The sequence below is a fragment of the Balaenoptera borealis genome (assembly GCF_965194805.1).
Source record: "Balaenoptera borealis genome assembly, chromosome: 5".
Classification (NCBI taxonomy): Eukaryota; Metazoa; Chordata; class Mammalia; order Artiodactyla; family Balaenopteridae; genus Balaenoptera; species Balaenoptera borealis.
In genome coordinates, this window is record NC_138862.1 from 49,209,278 (window position 1) to 49,231,489 (window position 22,212).

The 22,212-nt window shown below is 35.7% G+C and overlaps 1 protein-coding gene across 7 annotated transcripts in view; it reads right to left on the bottom strand.

Moving 5' to 3' along the window:
* The window catches only part of SENP7 (SUMO specific peptidase 7), a 147,868-nt gene that overhangs the window by 51,651 nt on the left and 74,005 nt on the right, over positions 1-22,212 (bottom strand). For 4 of the 7 annotated variants that reach the window (XM_082392071.1, XM_082392069.1, XM_082392068.1 and 1 more), the window contains one exon: positions 21,191-21,385. The exons of the other annotated variants lie outside the window; for them this stretch is intronic. In XM_082392071.1, coding sequence (XP_082248197.1) covers positions 21,191-21,385 — 195 coding nt within the window. The remainder of the gene's footprint in view (positions 1-21,190; positions 21,386-22,212) is intronic. 7 annotated transcript variants of the gene reach the window in all.

A 22,212-nucleotide genomic window follows, 5' to 3' on the forward strand; every position in this document is an offset into this window, starting at 1 on the left:
TAGATCATCCAGACCAAAAAAAAAAAAAAAATCAAAAAGGAAACATTGGATTGAACCATAAACTTGACCAAATAGACCTGACATGCATTTATAAAACATAAACACAGAACATTCTCCATGATAAGTCACATGATAGGCCACAATGCAAATCTTAGCAAATTTAAGAAGACTAAAATCTACAAAATATCTTTCCCAACCAAACAGTATAAAATGAGAAATCAATAACAGGAGGAAAGCTGAAAAATTCACAAGTATATGGAGGTTAAACAATATGCTCCTGAAAACCAACTGGCCAAAGAAAAAATGAAAAGGAAGATCAAGAAATATCTTGAAACAAATGAAAATGTGAGCATAAAATGTCAAAATCTATGGAATGTTCTATGAGGGAAGTCAATAGCAATAAATGCCTACATTAAAAAACAAGAAAGAACTCCAATAAACAACCTCACTTTATACCTCTTGGAACTAGAAAAAGAACAAATGAAGCCCAAACTAAGCACAAGGAAAGAAACAACAAAGATCAGAGCAGAAGTAAGTAAAACAGAAATAAGAAAAACAACAGAAAAGATAAACAAAACTAAGAGCTAGTTTTTTTAAAAAATAAAGTTGACAAACCTTTAGCTACCCGAACCAAGAAAAAAAAAGACTCAAATAAATCAAAACAGATCATCAAGAAACTACAATAAGTAATTATATGCCAACAATATGGATAACCTAAGAGCTGGTTTTCTGGGGGCAAAAAACCTTTTACCTAGACTAAGGGAAAAAAGAGAAGAAAAAGAGAGAAGACTTGTGAATAAAATCATAACAACTGGTAGCACAGAAATATGAAGTATCATAAGTGACTATTACAAACAATTGCACATCAAGTCATATAACCTAGAAGAAATGGACAAATATCTAGAAACATACTAAACCTACCAAACTGAATCATGAAGAAAAAGAAAATCTGAACAGATCAATAACAAGGAGACTGAATTAGTAATCAAAAACCTCCCAACACAGAGAAGCCCAGGACCAAATGGTTTCACTGGTAATTCTACCAAGCAATTAAAGAAGAATTAATGCCAATCCTTCTCAAACTCTTCCAAAAATTTTAAGAGGAGGGAACACTTCTATACTCATTTTACAAGGCCATCACTACACTAATACCAAAGCCAGTTAAGAACACTACAGGAAAAGAAAACTATACACCAAATACCCCTGATGCATAGAGATGCAAAAATTCTCATCAAAGTATTAGGAAACCAAATTCCACCACACATGTTAAAGGGATCATACACCATGAGCAAGTGGGACTTATTCCAGAGATGCAAGAATGGTACAACATCCAAAAATCAATCAACGTGATAAACCACATTAACAAAATGAAAGATAAAAATCATCTGATCCCTCAAAAGATGCAGAAAAAGCATTTGACAAAATTCAACATCCTTTCATGATAAAACCCTCAAAAACCTGGGTATAAAAGGAACATACCACAACATAATAAAGGCCAATGCCACAAACCCACAGCTAACATCATATTAAACAGTGAAAAATTAAAAGCTTCACCTCTAAGATGAAGAACAAGACAAAGGTGCCCACTCTCACCACTCTTATTCAACGCAGTACTGGAAATCCTGGCTAGACAAATTAGACAAGAAAAAATAAATAAATAAAAGGCATCCAAATCAGAAAGGAAAAAGTAAAACTGTCATTATTTGCAGATGATATGATCTTATAGAAAGAAACCCTAGAAAATCCAGCAAAAAACTGTGAGAACTAATAAATGAATTCACTAAAGTTGCAGGATACAAAGTCAACATACTACAGTCAGTTGCATTTCTATAACTAACAATGAACTATCTGAAAGAGAAATTAAGAAAAAATCCCATTTACAACTATAGCGAAAAGAATAAAATTATACTTATGAATAAATATAACCTAGAAGGAGAAAAACCTGTACACTGAAAACTATAAGATACTGATGAAAGAAACTGAAGACACAAATAAATGGGAAGATATTCTGTACTCATGGATTGGAAAAATTAATTTTGTTAAAATGTTCATCCTACCCAAAGCAACCTACAGATTCAAAGCAATCCCTATCAACATTCTAATGGCCTTTTTCACAGAAATACAACAGTCTTAAAATTTGTATGGAACTACTAAAGACCCCAAATAGCCAAAGCAATCTTGAGAAAGAAAAACAAAGCCAGAGGAATCACACTTCATGATTTCAAACTATATTACAAAACCACAGTAATCAAAACAATATAGTATTGGCATAAAAACAGACACATAAATGAATGAAGCAGAATAGAGAGCCAGAAATTAATCCATGCATATATGGTCAACTCCTGTATGATAAACACGCTAAGAATACACAATGGGAAAAGGAGAGTCTCTTCAATAACTGATGTTGGGAAAACTTGACAGCCACATGCAAAAGAATGAAACTGCATCAATATCTTATACCATATACAAAAATCAACACAAAATGGATTAAACACTTAAATGTATGACCTGAAACCATAAAACTCCTAGAAGAAAACATGAGAGTAAGTTCCTTCACATTGATCTTGGCAATGATTTTTTGGATTAAACACCAAAACAAAGGCAAGAAAAGAAAATTAAAAAGTGGGACCAAAAAGCTTCACAGCAAAGGAAACCTTCAACAAAATTAAAAGGCAACCCATGGAATAGGAGAAAATATTTGTAAATCATGTATCTGATAAGGGAGTTAATATCCAAAATATATAAAGAATTCATACAACTCAACCAAAAAAGTAAAACAATTTCATTAAAAAATAGGCAGAGAAACTGAACAGAAGTTTTTCCAAAGAAGACTGCAAATGACCAACAGGTACATGAAAAGGAGCTCAACATCCACTAATCATCAGGGAAATGTGTATCAAAACCACAATGAGGTATAATCTCACACATGTGAGAAAGACTATTATCAAAAGATAAGAAGTAAGTGTTGGCAAGGATGTGGAGTGCTGTGGGAATGTAAATTACTGCAGCCACTATGGAAAACAGTATGAAGGTTCCTCAAAAAATTAAAAATAGAACTAATATATGATCCAGCAATTCCACTTCTTAGTATGTATCCTTAGGAAACAAAATCACTCTCTCAAAAAGATATACACACCCCCATGTTCACTGCAGCATTATTTGCAACAGCCAAGACATGGAAACAACATAAGTGTCCATCAATAGATGAACGGATAAAGAAAATGTGACAAACACACACACGATGGAATATTATTCAGTCATAAAAAAAGAAAGAAATCCTGCCATTTGTGACAACATGAATGAACCTTGGACAAAGACAAATACCATACAATCTCACTTATATGTGGAATCTAAATTTAAAAACAGACAAACACACACCTAGATACAGACAACAGACTGGTGGCTGCCAGAGCCAGGGGCATGAAATGACTGAAGGTGGTAAAAAGGTACAAGTTTCCAGTTGTAAGAGAAATAAGTCCTGGGGATGTAAGGTACAGCATGATGACTATAGATGACAATACTGTACTATATATTTGAAAGTTGCTAACATAGTAGATCTTAAAAGTTCTCATCAAGAGAAAAAAACTGTAACTGTGTGAGGTGATGGATGTTAACTAAACTTACTGTGTTACTCATTTTGCAATATATACATATATGAGATCATTATGTTGTATACCTAAAACTAATACAATGTTTTGTCAGTAACATATCAATAAACTAATTTTTAAAAGCAAATTGATAAACAATTGGGAAACCAATTTGGTACTAATTAGAATAGCCATAGAATGAATTCAATCTTTACCAACAATCTTCTCACCCATGATAACTATAATTAACAAAACAACTCATTATGGTATTATTTAAGTGGGTAAAAATTTTGAAATAAAAAACTATATAAAATTATTAACCTACAGCATTCCTTTACAGTAGAATATATTATACAGTAATTACTCCATTTTCAAAACTATTTAACAACATAGAAATTTTTCAAATTTTATTGAAGTACAGTTGATTTACAATGTTGTGTTAATTTCTGTTGTACACCAAAGTGATTCAGTTATATGTATATATATTCTTTTTCATATTCTTTTCCATCATGGTTTATCACAGGACATTGAATACAGTTCCCTGTGCTATAGAGTAGGATCTTGTTGTTTATCCATCCTATATACAATAATTTGCATCTGCTAATCCCAAACTCCCAATTCTTCCCTCCCCTACCCTCACTTAGAAATTTTTACATCTATAAAAGTACTAAAAAATCAGACACCAAGAATAAATCAAAGATCCCTGTACAATAAAATATGAAATACATACCAAGTGACCTCAGGGAAGATTGCGGAGTAGGAAACACCTACCATGTTCTCACCTAGATGACAACTGCACTGGCAGAATCTGTATGATGTAACTACTTTGGAATTCTGGAGTCTACAGAAGGCTTGAAACTTCCAGTCAAAAGTTTCAACAGTAAATTGCAGTTAATTTTGGTCAATTTAGGCAATTTGGATGGTAGCAGTTACCTATGCCTAGCTTGGAGGCAAGCAGCAATGCCCAAGTTCCTAGAACTGTTTGCACAGGCTTACAATTACCAACATGAGCAATAAGGACCTCATCCTCCAAATACTGGGAATCTGTATTCTGATCACTGATTGCTATCTCTGATGGTGGATAAGCAGACATAGAGACAGGCAGCCATTGCTGCAACAACCACCACCACTGTTGCAACAATCTCCCCTTGCTCTTGGAATTGCTAAAACAATTTCCAAGACATTTAAAGAACTAGCACCTATTTTGTTTTATTTCCTCCCTTCATTTTTCCCATTTTCTCCTTATGGGAACCAAACATTTAAGGACTAGGACACTAAAACGTAATCACATGTACAAGGAAATTTAGAAAGTCACAGACATAACTGGGGAAAGACACAGGCTCAGAAAAAACCTGAAAAGACCTTTTGTTTACATATCAGGCTGATCCCTGGAACAGGGACATGTTACAACAATTTTAAAAACTAACAAACAAAGGGAAAAAATCCAGCAAACACTGGGGAAGGGAGAGAATCTGATTTTCGGACTTGGTATCTTATAAGATCCAAATGTCAAGTTTTCAACAACAACAAAAATTCATAAGACATACAAAGAAACAGGAAAGTATGGCCAATTCAACAGAAAAAAAATTAATCAACAGAACCTGTCCCTGAAAAAATCCAGTTGGCAGACTCAGCAGACAAAGACACTAAAACGACTATCTTAAAGATCCTCAGGGACTTCCCTGATGGTACAGCAGTTAAGACTCCGCGCTTCCAAAGCAGGGGATGCAGGTTTGATCCCTGGTCGGTCAGGGAACTAAAATCCCACATGCTACGTGATGCGGTGAAATTAAAAGAAAAAGAAAAAAATCTTGGACAAAAGTCAAGAAAATGACTTATGACAAAAACGAAAATATCAATAAAAGACAAAATACACAAATGAACCAAAAGGAAATTCTGGAGCTAAAAAAGTATAATAACTGAAATGAAAATTTATTAGAGAGATTCAAAAGCAGATTTGAGCAGGGAGAAGAAACAAGAAGAAACGGTCACTGAACCTGAAAATATGATCATGGAAATGACCAAATCTGAGGAACAGAAAGAAGAAAAAAAAAAATGTTTTTAATAAATTTATTTATTTATTTTTTGGCTGTGTTGGGTCTTCGTTGCTGCACACAGGCTTTCCCTAGTTGCGGCGAGCAGGGGTTACTCTTCGTCATGGCACCCAGGCTTCTTTTTGCAGTGGCTTCTCTCTTTGTTACAGAGAATGGGCTCCAGAGCACAGGCTCAGTAGTTGTAGCCCATGGGCTTAGTTGCTCCGCAGAATGTGGGATGTTCCCGGACAAGGGCTCGAACCCATGCCCCCTGCATTGGCAGGCAGATTCTTAACCACTGCGCCACCAGGGAAGGCCCAGAAAGAAGAAAAATTTAAGAAAAGTAAACAGAGCCTAAGGGACCTATGGGACACCAAAACATGGACTAATATACACATTGTTGGAGTCTCAGAGGAGAAGAGAAAGGGGCAAAGATATTATTGGAATAAATATCACCAAAGAATTCCAAATTTGATGAAAAACATGAATATAAATACCTAAAAAGTTCAAGGAGCTACATGTAGAGTAAACTGAATGAGACCTACACCAAGAAATGTTATAATCAAATTGTCCAAAGACAAAGGCAAAGAGAGAATCTTGAAAGCACCAAGCAAAAAGTGACTCATCACACACAAAAGATCCTCAATAAGATTATGAGCAGATTTCTCATCAATAAGCATGCTGGCCAGAAGGCACTGAATTGTTATATTCAAAGGACTAAAGGAAAAAACTGTCAACAGGAAATCCTATATCTGGCCAAACTGTCCTTCAAAAATGAGGACAAAATTAAGACATTCTAAGACAATCAAAAGCTGAGGGAGTTCATTACCACTATAAGGAAAACCAGCCCTACAAGAAAAACTAAAGAGAGTCCTTTGTGTTGGAATGATAGGACATTAGACAGTAATTCAAAGCCATATGAAGAAATAAAGATAACTGGTAAAAGTAAATTCATAGACAATTATAAAATCAGGTATTGTAACTCTGGTTTGTTACTTGCCCATTTATTTTCTACATGATTTAAGCCAGGGGTCCCCAACCCCTGGGCCACGGACTGCTACTGGTCCACATGGTCTGTTACGAACCAGGCCGCACAGCAGGAGGTGAGCAGCCAGTAGGCAAGTGAAGCTTCATCTGCCACTACCCATCACTCCCCATCGCTCGCATTACTGCCTGAACCACCACCCCCCACCCCCGTCCATGGAAAAACTGTCTTCCACGAAACTGGTCCCTGGTGCCAAAAAGGTTGGGGACCACTGACTTAAGAAACTAATGCATTTTTTAAATTATTAGACTATGCTTTTGAACAAACAATTCATAAAGATATCATTTTATGACATCAATAATTGAAAGGATGTGAGGACAGAGCTATAAAGGAGCACAGTTCTGAATGTTATTGAAATTAAGCTGGCATAAATTCAAATTAGCATGTTATAACTTTAGAATGTTAAATGTAATCCCCATGATAACCACAAAGAAATCAGCTATAGAATACAGACAAAAGGAAATGAGAATGGAATCAAAAAGCTTCACTACAAAAAAACAAGTAAACACAGAGAAAGACAGTAATGTAGGAAATAAGGGGCAAAAAAGCTATTAGGCATATAGAAAACAAATATCAAAATCACAGAAAGTCCTTCCTTATCAATAACTGCTTTAATTGTAATTAACTCAACCCCAAACAAAAGATAAAGACTGGCAGAACGGATTAAAAAAATATGATCCAAGACTTCCTTGGCAGTCCAGTGGTTAAGACTCTGTGCTTCCACCGCAGGGGGTGCAGGTTCAATCCCTGGTCAGGGAACTAAGATCCCACATGCTGCATGGCATGGCAAAAAAAAAAAAAAAGATCCAACTATAGGCTGTCTACAAGAGACTCACTTTAGATGCAAAGACACAAATAGTTGAAAGTAAAAATATGAAAAAAGATATTCTATGCAAATACTAGCCAAAAGAGAGCAAGGGCGGCTATACTAACATCAGACAAAATAGACCTTAAATCAGAAGTTCACAGGAGAGAAAGAAGGACATTATATACTAGTACAAGGTTCAATACAACAAGGTGATTTAACAATTGTAAATACTTACACACCTAATACTATCAAAATATATGAAGGAAAAAATTGATAGAACAGAAAGGAGAAACAGACATTTTCACAGTAATAGTTGAAGACTTCAATACCCCACTCTCAACAGGAACAGAACAACCTGACAGAAAATATGTAAGGAATTAGAGGACTTAAACAAATAAACCTACGAGACCTAACCGTCATATACAGAATACCCTACCCAACAAGAGAATACACATTCTTCTCAAGTGTACAAAGGACATTCTCTATGATAGCTATATTTTAAGACAAAAAACTACATCTCAGCAGATTTAGAAAGATAAATATCATACAAGGCATCTTCTCTGACCACACAGGATGAAGTTAGAAATCAGTAACAGAAGGAAAACTGGAATACTCACATCTGTGGAAATTAAACAACACACTCTGAAACAACCAATGGGTCTAAGAAGAAATCACAAGGAAATAGAAAATGCTGAGGGATAAATGAAAATGAAAGGACAACATATCAAAACACATGGGATGAAGCAAAAGCAGTACTAAAGGAGAAATATACAGCTATAGATGCTTACACTAAAAAAGAAGAAATATCTCATATCAACAACCTAACTTTACAACTTAAGGAACTAGAAAAACAACAAACTAAATTCAAAGGTAGTGGAAGTAATAAAATAATAAAGATAAGAGCAGAGATAAAAAGCGAATGGGAGAAAAAAAAGAGAAAAATCAACAAAACCAAAAGTTCGTTCTTCAGAAAGATCAATAAAATCAACAGAACTTTAGATAGATGGACTAAGAAAACAAAGAGAAGATTCAAATTAATAAAATCAGAAATGAAAATTAAAACATCATGACCAGTCCTACAGAAATAAAGAGGATTAGAAGAGAGTACGATGAACTATATGAACTGGATAATGTAGATGAAATTAACAAATTCCTACTGACACAAAACCTACTAAATCACAAAGAAATAGAAAATCTGAATAGACCCATAACTAGTAAGGACATTGAGCCAGTAACCAAAAACCTCCCAATAAAGGAAAGCCCTGGAACTGACAGCCTCAAACAGTGAATTCTACCAAACTTTTAAAGAACAACTAACAGATAATCTTTTCAAACTCTTCCAAAAAACTGAAGATGATGGAATACATCCTCATTCTGTGAGGTCAAGCATTGCCCTGATAGCAAATTAATTCAAAGACACTACAATAAAAATATAGGCCAGGGCTTCCCTGGTGGCACAGTGGTTGGGGGTCTGCCTGCCGGTGCAGGGGACACGGGTTCTAGCCCTGGTCTGGGAGGATCCCACATGCTGCGGAGCGACTAGGCCCATGAGCCACAATTACTGAGCCTGCGCGTCTGGAGCCTGTGCTTCGCAACAAGAGAGGCCGCGATAGTGAGAGGCCCGCGCACCGCGATGAAGAGTGGCCCCTGCTGGCCGCAACTAGAGAAAGCCCTCGCGCAGAAATGAAGACCCAACACAGCCATAAATAAATAAATAAATAAATAAAAATTAAAAAAAAAAAAAAATATAGGCCAATATCCCCAAGGAATATTGATGCAAAAATCCTCAATAAAATACCTCAAATGGCTCATATGGTTATATACCTTAACTACATGGATTTATTCCCGGGATGCAAGGATGGTTCAACATACAAAAATCTATCAATATAATACACCACATTAACAGAATAAAAGTGTAAAACCACATGGTCATGTCAATTAGTGCAGAAAAAGCACTCCACAAAATTCAATGCCCTTTCCTAATAACTAAAAAACAAAATTCGACAATCTAGGAATAGAAACAAACTACCCACCTCAACATAGTAAAAACCATATATCAAAACTGCACAGGAAACATCAAACTCAATGATGAAAGATTGACAGCTTTTCTTCTAGGATCAGGAATAACACAAGGATGCCCACTTTTACCACTTCTAGTCAACACAGTACTAGAAGTTCTAGCCAGAGCACTTATACAAGAAAAAGAAATATAAAAGCATCAAAACTGGAAAGAAATAATCTGTGTTTGCAGATGATATGATCTTACATGTACGAAACTCTAATGATTGCACACACACATACACAAACACAAAACTGTTAGAATTAATAAACAACAACAAAAAAAAGAAACTAAGAGAACAATCTATTTACAATAGCTTCAAGTAGAGAAAAAAAAACTTAGCACTTAACTTAACCAAGGAGACAAAAGACTTGTACAATGAAAACTATAAAACATGGCTGAAAGAAATTAAAAAAGACATTAATAAATGGAAACACATCCCATGTTCATGGATTGGAAGACTTAATATTGTTAAGATGTCAATACCACCTAAAGCAATCTACACGCTGAATTCAATCTTATCAAAACTGCAGTAGCATTTCTTGCAGAAATACAAAAACTTATCCTAAAACGCATACATGACCTTAAGGAAACCCGAAGAGCCAAAAACAATCTTAAACAAATTTGGAGGTCTCACACTCCCTGATTTCAAAACTTACTACAAAGCTATAATAATCAAAACACCATGGTACTGTCATAAAGACAGATATAGAGATCAATGTAATAGAACAGCATCCAGAAATAAACCCTCGCATATATGTCAGATGATTTTCACATGGCTGCCAAGACCATTCAGTGGGGAAAGGACAGCCTTTTCAACAAAGCATATGGAGAAACAGAATATCCACATGCAAAAAGAATGAAGATGGACCCTCACCTAACACCCTACATAAAAGTTAACTCAAAATGCATCAAAGGCCTAAATGCATAAGCTGAAACTATAAAACTCTTAGCATAGGGGAAAATGTTCATGACACCAGATTTGGCAGAAATTTCTTGGATATGACACCAAAGCACAGGCAAAAGATGGAAACATAAGATATATTGGACTTCATCAAAATTGAAACTTCTGTACATCAAATGGCAGTATCAGTAGAATAAAAGTCAACCCACAAAATGGGAGAAAATATTTGTAAATCATATTTCTGATAATATATTAATATTCAGAATATAGAGAGAACTCCTAAAACTCAAAAATAAAAAACAGAAGATGGCATACTAGGATGATGGGGAATTCAAGTCTCCGCACAACTAGGACACTTACCAGGCACTGGTGGGGGACCATGGACACCTAAGGGAACAGAAGGAACCCCCAGTGACTGGCTGTTTCAATTATACTTTTATTTTTCCTAATATATTTTTTATCTTTCTAATTTTATTTTGTTTTTTATTCTTTGATATTGTACTGCTCCTCTTTTTCTTTATTGCTTGCTTTTTTTTTTTTTTTTTACCACACCATGAAGCTTGCGGGATCCTGGTTCCCATTCTGGATGTTGGGCCCAAGCTACTGTGGTGGGAGCTCCGACTCCAAACTGCTGGACTTAGAGAGAACCTCAGACCCCAGGGACTATTAATCGGAGTGAAGCCTCCCAGAGATCCTCATCTCAGCACCACGACCCGGCTCTATCCAACTGGCTGCAAATTTCAGTGCTGTAGGTCTCAGGCGAAACAACCAGTAAGACAGGAATACAGCACCACCCAGCAAAAAAAAAAAAAAAATGAAACAACAAAAACATATGTTACAGACGAAGGAGCAAGGGAAAAACCTACAAGACCAAATAAATGAAGACGAGATACATAACCTACCTGAAAAAGAATTCAGAGTAATGATAGAAAAGATGATTCAAATTCTTGGAAACAGAATGGAGAAAATACAAGAAACATTTAACAAGGATGTAGAAGAACTAAAGAGCAAACAAACAGTGATGAACAACACAATTACTGAAATTAAAAATGCTCTAGAAGGAATCAATAGCAGAATAACTGAGGCAGAAAAACGGATAAGTGAGCTGGAAGATAAAATGGTGGAAATAGCTGCCAGGGAGCAGAAAAAAGAAAGAACAGAATTGAGGACAGCCTCAGAGACAGCTGGGGCATCATTAAACGCATCAACATTCGAATTATAGGGGTCCCAGAAGAAGAAGAGAAAAAGAAAGTGTATGAGAAAATATTTGAAAACATTATAGTTGAAAACTTCCCTGATATGGGAAAGGAAATACTCAATCAACTCCAGGAAGCGCAGAGAGTCCCATACAGGATAAATCCAAGGAGAAATAATCCAAGACACATACTAATCAAACTATCAAAAATTAAATACAAACAAAAAATATTAAAAGCAGCAAGGGAAAAGCAACAAATAACATACAAGGGAATGCCCATGAGGTTAACAGCTCATCTTTCAGCAGAAACTCTGCAAGCCAGAAGGGAGTGGGCAGCACATATTTAAAGTGATAAAAGAGAAAAACCTAAAACCAAGAGTACTCTACCCAGCACGGTTCTCATTCAGATTCGACAGAGTAATTAAAACTTTTACAGACAAGCAAAAGCTAAGAGAATTCAGCACCACCAAAGCAGCTTTACAACAAATGCTAAAACAACTTCTCTGCGCAGGAAACAAAAAAGAATGAAAAGACCTACAAAAACAAACCAAAAACAATTAAGAAAATGGTAATAGGAACATACATATCAATAACTACCTTAAATGTAAATGGATTAAATGCTCCAACCAAAAGACACAGGCTGACTGAATAGATACAAAAACAAGACCCGTATACATGCTGTCTACAATAGACCCACTTCAGACCTAGGGATACGTACAGAAAGAAAGTGAGGGGATAGAAAAAGATACTCCATGCAAATGGAAATCAAAAGAAAGCTAGAGCAGCAATTCTCATATCAGACAAAACAGAACGTAAAATAAAGACTATTACAAGAGACAAAGAAGGACACTACATAATGATCAAGGAATCAGTCCAAGAAGAAGATATAACAATTGTAAATATTTATGCACCCAACATAGGAGCACCTCAATACATAAGGCAAATGCTAACAGCCATAAAAGGGATTGAAATCGACAGTAACACAATCATAGTAGGGGACTTTAACACCCCACTTTCACCAATGGACAGATCATCCAAAATGAAAATAAATAAGGAAACATAACCTTTAAATGAAACATTAAACAAGATGGACTTAACTGATATTTATAGCACATTCCATCCAAAAACAACAGAATACACTTTCTTCTCAAGTGCTCATGGAACATTCTCCAGGATACACCATATCATGAGTCACAAATCAAGCCTTGGTAAATTTAAGAAGACTGAAATTGTATCAAGTATCTTTTCCGACCACAACACTATGAGACTAGATATCAATTACAGCACAGAAACTGTAAAAAATACAAATACATGGAGGCTAGACAATATGCTACTAAATAAACAAGAGATCATTGAAGAAATCAAAGAGGAAACCAAAAAATACCTAGAAACAAGTGACAATGAAAACACGACCACCCAAAACCTATGCGAGGCAGCAAAAGCAGTTCTAAGAGGGAAGTTTATAGCAATACAATCCTACCTCAAGAAACAAGAAACACCTCAAATAAACAACCTAAACTTACACCTAAAGCAATTAGAGAAAGAAGAACAAAAAAACCCCAAAGTTAGCAGAAGGAAAGAAATCATAAAGATCAGATCAGAAATAAATGAAAAAGAAATGAAGGAAACGATAGCACACATGAATAAAACTAAAAGCTGGTTCTTTCAGAAGATAAACAAAATTGATAAACCATTAGCCAGACTCGTCAAGAAAAAAAGGGAGAAGACTCAAAAGAATTAGAAATGAAAAAGGAGAAGTAACAACTGACACTGCAGAATTACAAAGGATCAAGAGAGATTACTACAAGCAACTATATGCCAATAAAATGGACAACCTGGAAGAAACGGACAAATTCCTAGAAAAGCACAACCTTCCAAGACTGAACCAGGAAGAAACAGAAAGTATAAACAGACCAATCACAAGCACTGAATTTCAAACTGAGATTAAAAATCTTCCAACAAACAAAAGCCCAGAATTCACAGGCGAATTCTATCAAACATTTAGAGAAGAGTTAACACCTATCCTTCTAAAACTCTTCCAAAACATAGCAGAGGGAGGAACACTCCCAAACTCATTCTACGAGGACAGCATCACCCTGATACCAAAGCCAGACAAAGGTATCACAAAAAAAGAAAACTACAGGGCAATATCACAGATGAACATATATGCAAAAATCCTCAACAAAATCCCAGCAAACAGAATCCAACAGCACATTAAAAAGATCATATACCATGATCAAGTGGGGTTTACCCCAGGAATGCAAGGATTCTTAAATATATGCAAATCAGTCAATGTGATACACTATATTAACAAACTGAAAGATAAAAACCATATGATTATCTCAATAGATGCACAAAAAGCTTTCAACAAAATTCAACACCCATTTATGATAAAAACTCTCCAGACAGTAAGCACAGAGGGAACCTACCTCAACATAATAAAGGCCATATCTGACAAACCCACAGCCAACATTGTTCTCAATTGTGAAAAACTGAAACCATTTCCTCTAAGATCAGGAACAAGACAAGGTTGCCCACTCTCACCACTATTATTCAACACAGTTTTGGAAGTTATAGCCACAGCAATCAGTGAAAAAAAAGAAATAAAAGGAATCCAAATCGGAAAAGAAGAAGCAAAACTGTCACTGTTTGCAGATGACATGATACTATACATAGAGAATCCTGAAGATGTTACCAGAAAACTACTAGAGCTAATCAATGAATTTGGTAGAGTAGCAGGATACAAACTTAATACACAGTAATCTCTTACATTCCCATACACTAATGACAAAGAATCTGAAAGAGAAATTAAGGGAGCACTCCCATTTACCATTGCAACAAAAAGAATAAAATATCTAGGAATAAACCTACCTAAGGAGAGAAAAGACCTATATGCAGAAAACTATAAGACACTGATGAAAGAAATTTAAGACGATACAAAAAGATGGAGAGATATATACCATGTTCTTGGATTGAAAGAATCAACATTGTGAAAATGACTATACTACCCAAAGCAATCTATAGATTCAATGCAATCCCTATCAAATTACCAATGGCATTTTTCACAGAACTAGAATAGAAAATTGCACAATTTGTATGGAAACACAAAAGACCCCGAACAGCCAAAGCAATCTTGAGAAAGAAAAACGGAGCTGGAGGAATCAGGCTCCCTGACTTCAGACTATACTACGAAGCTACAGTAATCAAGACAGGATGGTACTGGCACAGAAACAGAAATATAGATCAATGGGACAGGATAGAAAGCCCAGAGATAAACCCATGCACATATGGTCACCTCATCTTTGATAAAGGAGGCAAGAATATACAATGGAGAAAAGACAGCCTCTTCAATAAATGGTGCTGGGAAAACTGGACAGGTACATGTAAAAGAATGAAATTAGAACACTCCCTAACACCATACACAAAAATAAACTCAAAATGGATTAAACACCTAAATGTAATGCCGGACACTATAAAACTCTTAGAGGAAAACATAGGCAGAACACTCTATGACATAAATCACAGCAAGATCCTTTTTGACCCACCTCCTAGAGAAATGGAAATAAAAACAAAAATATACAAATGGGACCTAATGAAACTTAGAAGCTTTTGTACAGCAAAGGAAACCATAAACAAGACGAAAAGACAACCCTCAGAATGGAGAAAATATTTGCAAACAAAGCAACTGACAAAGGATTAATCTCTAAAATATACAAGCAGCTCATGCAGCTCAATATCAAAAAAACAAAGAACCCAATCCAAAAATGTGCAGAAGACCTAAAGAGACATTTCTCCAAAGATATACAGATTGCCAAGAAACACATGAAAAGATGCTCAACATCACTAATTATTAGAGAAATGAAAATCAAAACTACAATGAGGTATCACCTCACACTGGTCAGAATGGCCATCATCAAAAAATCTACAAACAATAAATGCTGGAGAGGGTGTGGAGAAAAGGGAACCCCCTTGCACTGTTGGTGGGAATGTAAATTGATACAGCCGCTATGGAGAACAGTATGGAGGTTCCTTAAAAAACTAAAAGTAGAACTACCATATGACCCAGCAATCCCACTACTGGGCATATACCCTGAGAAAACCATAATTCAAAAAGACACATGCACCTCAATGTTCACTGAAGCTCTATTTACGGTAGCCACGACACGGAAGCAACCTAAGTGTCCATCGACAGATGAATGGATAAAGAAAATGTGGCACATATATACAATGGAATATTACTCAGCCATAAAAAGAAATGAAACTGAGTTATTTGTAGTGAGGTGGATGGACCTAGAGTCTGTCATACAGAGTGAAGTAAGTCAGAAAGACAAAAATGAATACCGTGTGCTAACACGTACATATGGAATCTAAAAAAAAAAAAATGGTTCTGATGAACCTAGGGGCAGGACATGAATGAAGACACAGATGCAGAGAATGGACTTGAGAACACGGGGAGGGGAAGGGTAAGCTGGGACGAAGTGAGAGAGTAACACTGACATATATACACTACCAAATGTAAAACAGATAGCTAGTGGGAAGCAGCAGCATAGCACAGGGAGATCAGCTTGGTGCTCTGTGACCACCTAGAGGGGTGGGAGAGAGATGCAAGAGGGAGGGGATATGGGGATATACGTCTGCATATAGCTGATTCACTTTGTTATAGAGCAGAAACTAACACAACATTGTAAAGCAATTATACTCCAATAAAGATGTTGTAAAATAAATAAATAAAAAACAACCTGATTCATCAATGGGCAAAGGAGTTGAATAGACAGTTCTCCAAAGAAGATACATGAATGGCCAATAAACTCATGAAAAAGATGTTCAATATCAGTAATTACTAGGGACAACCATATCAAAAGCCCAATGAGATATCGCTTCACACCCATTAGGATGGCTATTATGCAAACACAGAAAATAACAAGTGTTATCAATGATATGAAAAAACCAGGACCCTTGTGCACTGCTGTGTCAATGTAAAATGGTGCAGTTACTACAGAGAACAGTGTGGGGGTTACTCAAAAAATTAATAATAGAATTAAATGATCCAGCAATTCCACTTTCGGATATACACCCAAAAGAATTAAAAGTAGAAACACAGATACTTGTACACTGATGTTCATAACAGTGTTATTATTCACAATAGCCAAAAAGTGGAAGCAACCCATGTATCCATAGACATTTATACCAGACTCCAGAAAGGCAAAAAGGAATCAAAACAATTAGAAAAGTTATCTCCAGACTGTTATTCTGGGCCTAATACCTCATTTAAAAACTCACAAATTAAAACTGTAGTTCACTGACCTATTTTTATACTTGGGGTTGAGGAGGTCTTTCCAAGAATAAACCAAAACACTGGGGTCAAACACTGACAGGTTTTACAAAATAAAACTTTAAGTATCAATACTACAGAAGTTACTATAAACAAAGTAAAATTACAAATAGGAAACCTAAAAATATTTTTGCAACACATAACAAAGAGTTAGTACCTTTCATAAGAGTTCTTACAAATCAGTAAGAAACTGAAACACCCCAATGCATGCAAAGACTAAAGAGGAAACTCATGTGAGAAATACAAAATCCATCTTCACTAAAATACGAAATGACTGAAATGAAAACAATTTATTGAAAACAATTATATTTATTTTTGCCAACAGGTCATCAAAAAATTTCAATGATGTCACTTAATTCTGGATAAAATTCAGGAGACTGGCACTATAAGATTTATAAGAATAAATACACAAAGACATATATGTAAACATTTATTGGGACTTCCCTGGTAGCACAGTGGTTAAGAATCTGCCTGCCAATGCAGGGGACACGGGTTCAATCCCTGGTCTGGGAGAATCCCACATGCCGTGGACCAACTAAGCCCGTGCACCACAACTACTGAGCCTGTACTCTACAGCCAGCGAGCCACAACTACTGAGCCTGTGTGCCTAGAGCCCGTGCTCTGCAACAAGAGAAGCCACCAATATGAGAAGCCCGTGCACCGCAATGAAGAGTAGCCCCACTCACTGCAACTAGAGAAAGCCTGCGTGCAGCAACGAAGACCCAACACAGCCAAAACTAAATAAATTAAATAAATAAACTTAATGGACTTCCCTGGTGGCGCAGTGGTTAAGAATCCGCCTGCCAATGCAGGGGACACGGGTTCGAGCCCTGGTCCGGGAAGATCCTACATGCCGCGGAGCAACTAAGCCCGTCTGCCACAATTTCTGAGCCTGCACTCTACAGCCAGCGAGCCACAACTACTGAGCCCACGTGCTGCAACTACTGAAGGCCACGCACCTAGAGCCCATGCTCTGCAACAAGAGAAGCCACTGCAATGAGAAGCCCATGCACCGCAACAAAGAGTAGCCCCTGCTCAACGCAACCAGAGAAAACCCGCAAACAGCAACAAAGACCCAATGCAGCCAAAAATAAATAAATAAATAAATTTATTTTAAAAATAAATTTAAAAAAAGATAACTCCATTTATTATGGCATTGTTATACAGATAAAAAATGAAAAATACCCTAAATGTCCACTCATAAGGAAGTAGATATATGTAAAAGAAGATAAAATAGATCTCTATGTATTGATGTAAAAAGTTATCAAATTAAAAGATAAAAACTGATTTTCTCATTTACTCCTCCAGCATACCTAGGTATTATCTTATCTTACAGATGGGCTAAACTGAGGTACAGAGAAGGAGAAGTTAAGCAAATTGCCTGAGCTGCAATTCAAGTCTGTACTAAATAAGTTAATACAGGTATGGCATTTATCACAGTGTAATATCATAGTGAAGACTTAATAAATATTAATTAAAAATTATTATAGGAATAATATAAAGGTTAATAATTAAGTATCTATATGTTAAAATAATAAATTGGCATCTAGAAAAAACAAATATGCTACTTCAAGGTGGCCATTTTAATTTAAATTTCCTATTCACTTTTGGTGTTTTCTATTAATCCTTTATTTTTGGCATAAAACACAAGACTTTTTTTCCTATATAATTACATTCAGGTTGTCATTAAAATTGGTAATAACAGCTCTGAACACTAAAGACAAGCTAAGGCTAAAGTAAGACTTTTAGCCTTCATACAACATTTTTCCATATGTATCATCAAGGGCACAAGCATTGGGTTTTCAGAGGAAACCTCCTCAGTTTTCAGCCATAGCCCCCATTCTTCAACCCACCAACTTCTAGTTGCTACTTGACATTCTATCTTTGTAACAAAGTTGGCCACATTCTCTACAATAACAGAACAGTAACAATAATGTCAGAACATCATGTTTCCTTCTGAGAAGATCTAATTTCTATTTACTCTTTCTGATTTTAAGACAGGCAAACTAGGAGGAGGTTGGTTACAAGAGTCCCATCCTGGAGCCTATCCTGTGTTCATCCTGTATTTAGTTTTAATGGGGCATATCTACTGAAGTGATGATATGGCCATACTTAAAATTTATGGGGCACTCTGGAGTCTCCTCAAAATGAACTCATTTTAAGGGAAGAGAGAACTAGTTTGGTTTAAGGAGTACAGTACTCCTTAAACCACATGGTAATACTAGTATGGCTGTGGCAATTGTGACTACCATTTATTAGTTACCTATCAAGTTCTAGGCATTTTACATCGGTTATCTCCTTAAATCTGCACAATAATCCTATAAGGTGTGTATAATTATCCCTGTTTTAAAGATAGAACAGGTAACTTGCCCAAGGTAAGTCAGCATGTTAGCAGTACTGCTAAAATCTGAATCCAGGCATCTGGCTCCAATGTCTATGCCTATTCTAAATGCAAGATTCAAAGAAAGAAAATTACCACCAAGAGAATGAATTTCCATGGTCCATATCAAATACCACCTGGAAATTTCCTTACTATTTGGAAAGGACTTTAGGAGATCTAGAGTTCTCACTGAATAGATTTTAGAAAGAGCCAGAAATTTTAGAGTTATTACTAGTAAACCTTAGCCCCAGGTTGGTATAAAGCCTGAAAAGTATAGATTACAATGTGATAGTTTCACAGAATCCTCACAATAGTGCTATTTTTCATAACAGCATGAATGCACTGATGTCATTTGAATTCCATGGTAACAGTACATAAGTGACTTTCTCTACAGAAAGTATCTTCAATAATAACATTTTTTTGTATGGTATTTTATGGTCATAAAGAATTCTCACAAGTGAGATTTTAAAAAGATTATACACAATTTTGTGAGGTTAGAAACATTATTCAAAATTATTTCTCTTTTTACAACTAAGGAAACCAAAGATCAAAGTTAAATGACATGAACATTAACCCAAGTGCACAAAATTCAATATGTATTGAGCTAAGCACTGGATATAAATGTAAATAAGATATGATCTCTCCTTAAGGAGCTCATGGTCTAGTACAGGAGGCAAATATAAACACTTACAGTGCAAAATGATAAATGCATTTCTACTATCTCTGATTATACATTAAATGTATTAGTAACTGGATAATGCCACTGGAGCTCTTTTTTTTTTTTCAGCAAATTCAGAAAAAGTATAAAGTTAAAATTGTCACTGAGAATTTACTAAGTAGAACCTAAGTGAAACACAAAATATTTTCCAAAAGGAGAAAAATTCATAAAATTTATAAGTTCATAAGAAATAAACAGAGTTTATAAAAACAGAATGTGTTAGAAATTAAGAAATTTGTTATAGATATTTTAAAAGGCAACCATAAATACTCTTTAATGTAATTAGGCTTACAAGAGAAATGCAAACCAGAAGTTACCTTTTGGTTGGGGGTAGAGGGACAATTAAAACTGGATCAATAATTTTTCACTCAGATCAAAACTATTTATTGTACTGGTGGAAAGCAGAAAATAAAATAGAGAAGTTCACGGTAAATGGAAGTTAAAAGATCTAGTACTATTTACTAACTGACATCCCCTAGCTTTTTACTGCAAATTTTTTTCTTATTTACAGCCCCCAAATGAGCCTTTCCTAAAGCTTAAAACAAAAGCAACTGCTGATTATCATTTCTCTTATTAGTACAGTAAGCCATGTTTGTTAATGGAATTCAGCTATCTCAAGCCATTTTTTGTGAGGAATGCATTCAGTCATTCATTCAGCAGATATTTAATGGCCAGGTACAGTTCTAGAATATGAGTATACAAATAGGGAATAAGAAAAGATGGAGGGATGGATGGACGGACGGACGGATGGACGGATGGATGCATGGATAGAGAGAGAGCCAGATGGATGGATAGGACAAAGAAGGAGAAGGAATAGACAGATGTCAGGAGAATGAATTTCAATTATACCAGACAAATAAACTGAAATAGGTAACTAAATTTTCATTAAGAGTCTGCCTCCATTTTCCCAAAACACAAGTAGAGTGACTGGTACTGTCTGAAACTGATTATTAGCTATGGACTGTTGGTTCCAATAGCCGTTCCAGCCACCAGGGGAGAAAAGTTATACTAGCCATCAGAGCACAGCTGCCTCTCATTTAGCAGTAGCATATCTGTGGGGGAAGAATAGAGGAAGGCTCATGAGAATAAGTAAAATATTTATTTTGAGTAAAGTTATCACTAAACATACCTTTCAGATAAAAAGGAGCTCTTGTGAGGATTTAGATTTTGACAAGATTCTAGGCTGCCATCAGATGATGAAGAAAGCTGCTCTGATTGCAAGTTGTCTGTATCACCCAAACTGGCCTCAGTTACAGATGAGGTCTTTATGTATTTTCTTCCTAACTCCGTTCCCAGGACATTCGTCAATATAACTCTGGGTATCCTGTCATATAAAATAACAAACACTGTACTGTACTGAAATTTGCAGTAAAAAAAATTCTAGGAAGTTGAATTTTCAAGCATTTTCAACTCAGTACAAGTAAGCTATTAGAATTATACCACCCTGGAAATCAGCCCATAAGAACTCAAAATGTTGGATGAACACTCTTTTTTTTGTTTCTAGACATACTTATATCTTATAAATTGGCATAGATTGGCATGCCACTATAATAGCTTAACTATACTTAGTGGATGCTATTGGGGTTGCTTAAAATTTTAACCAATTTTTCTCAAAAAATGCTTTCTTTTTCTTTTCCAGTAGTTGTTAAAAACACAGATACTACAAACCAATTCAATAAATCTTTTATTCTTCTCCTTCAACAGAAAGGTCCTTGGTAAATAACAATACTCATAATTGGTAAATGACAAATGCTAAATCCAATAAGGAAGACATCATTCAGATTGCATCTATGGTAATGATAGAGTCCTTAAGTGAAACAGCACATATACTGATGGTAATAAACACGCTTTATATAATAGCACCAGGGAAAAGGGTCAACAAATGTTTAGTAAAGGTAATTTTTAACACTCCAAACTTTTTTAAAGTGGTGGTTTCACATCATCCTTAAACAGAAGAGGATAGCCTAATCTTCTCCTGGTTAACCAGTTGTTACTTTAAACAACTGATGTTCTTTTCCACACTACAATGATGCCCTCAAGGCCACTATCTGACCTGAACTGACTGGCCCAGGCCAAATTATTGTGATTTTTTTACTTCACATTAGTGTATTTTGTAAGTTTCCTATCTCCTCTTTATCAGATGCCCCCCCT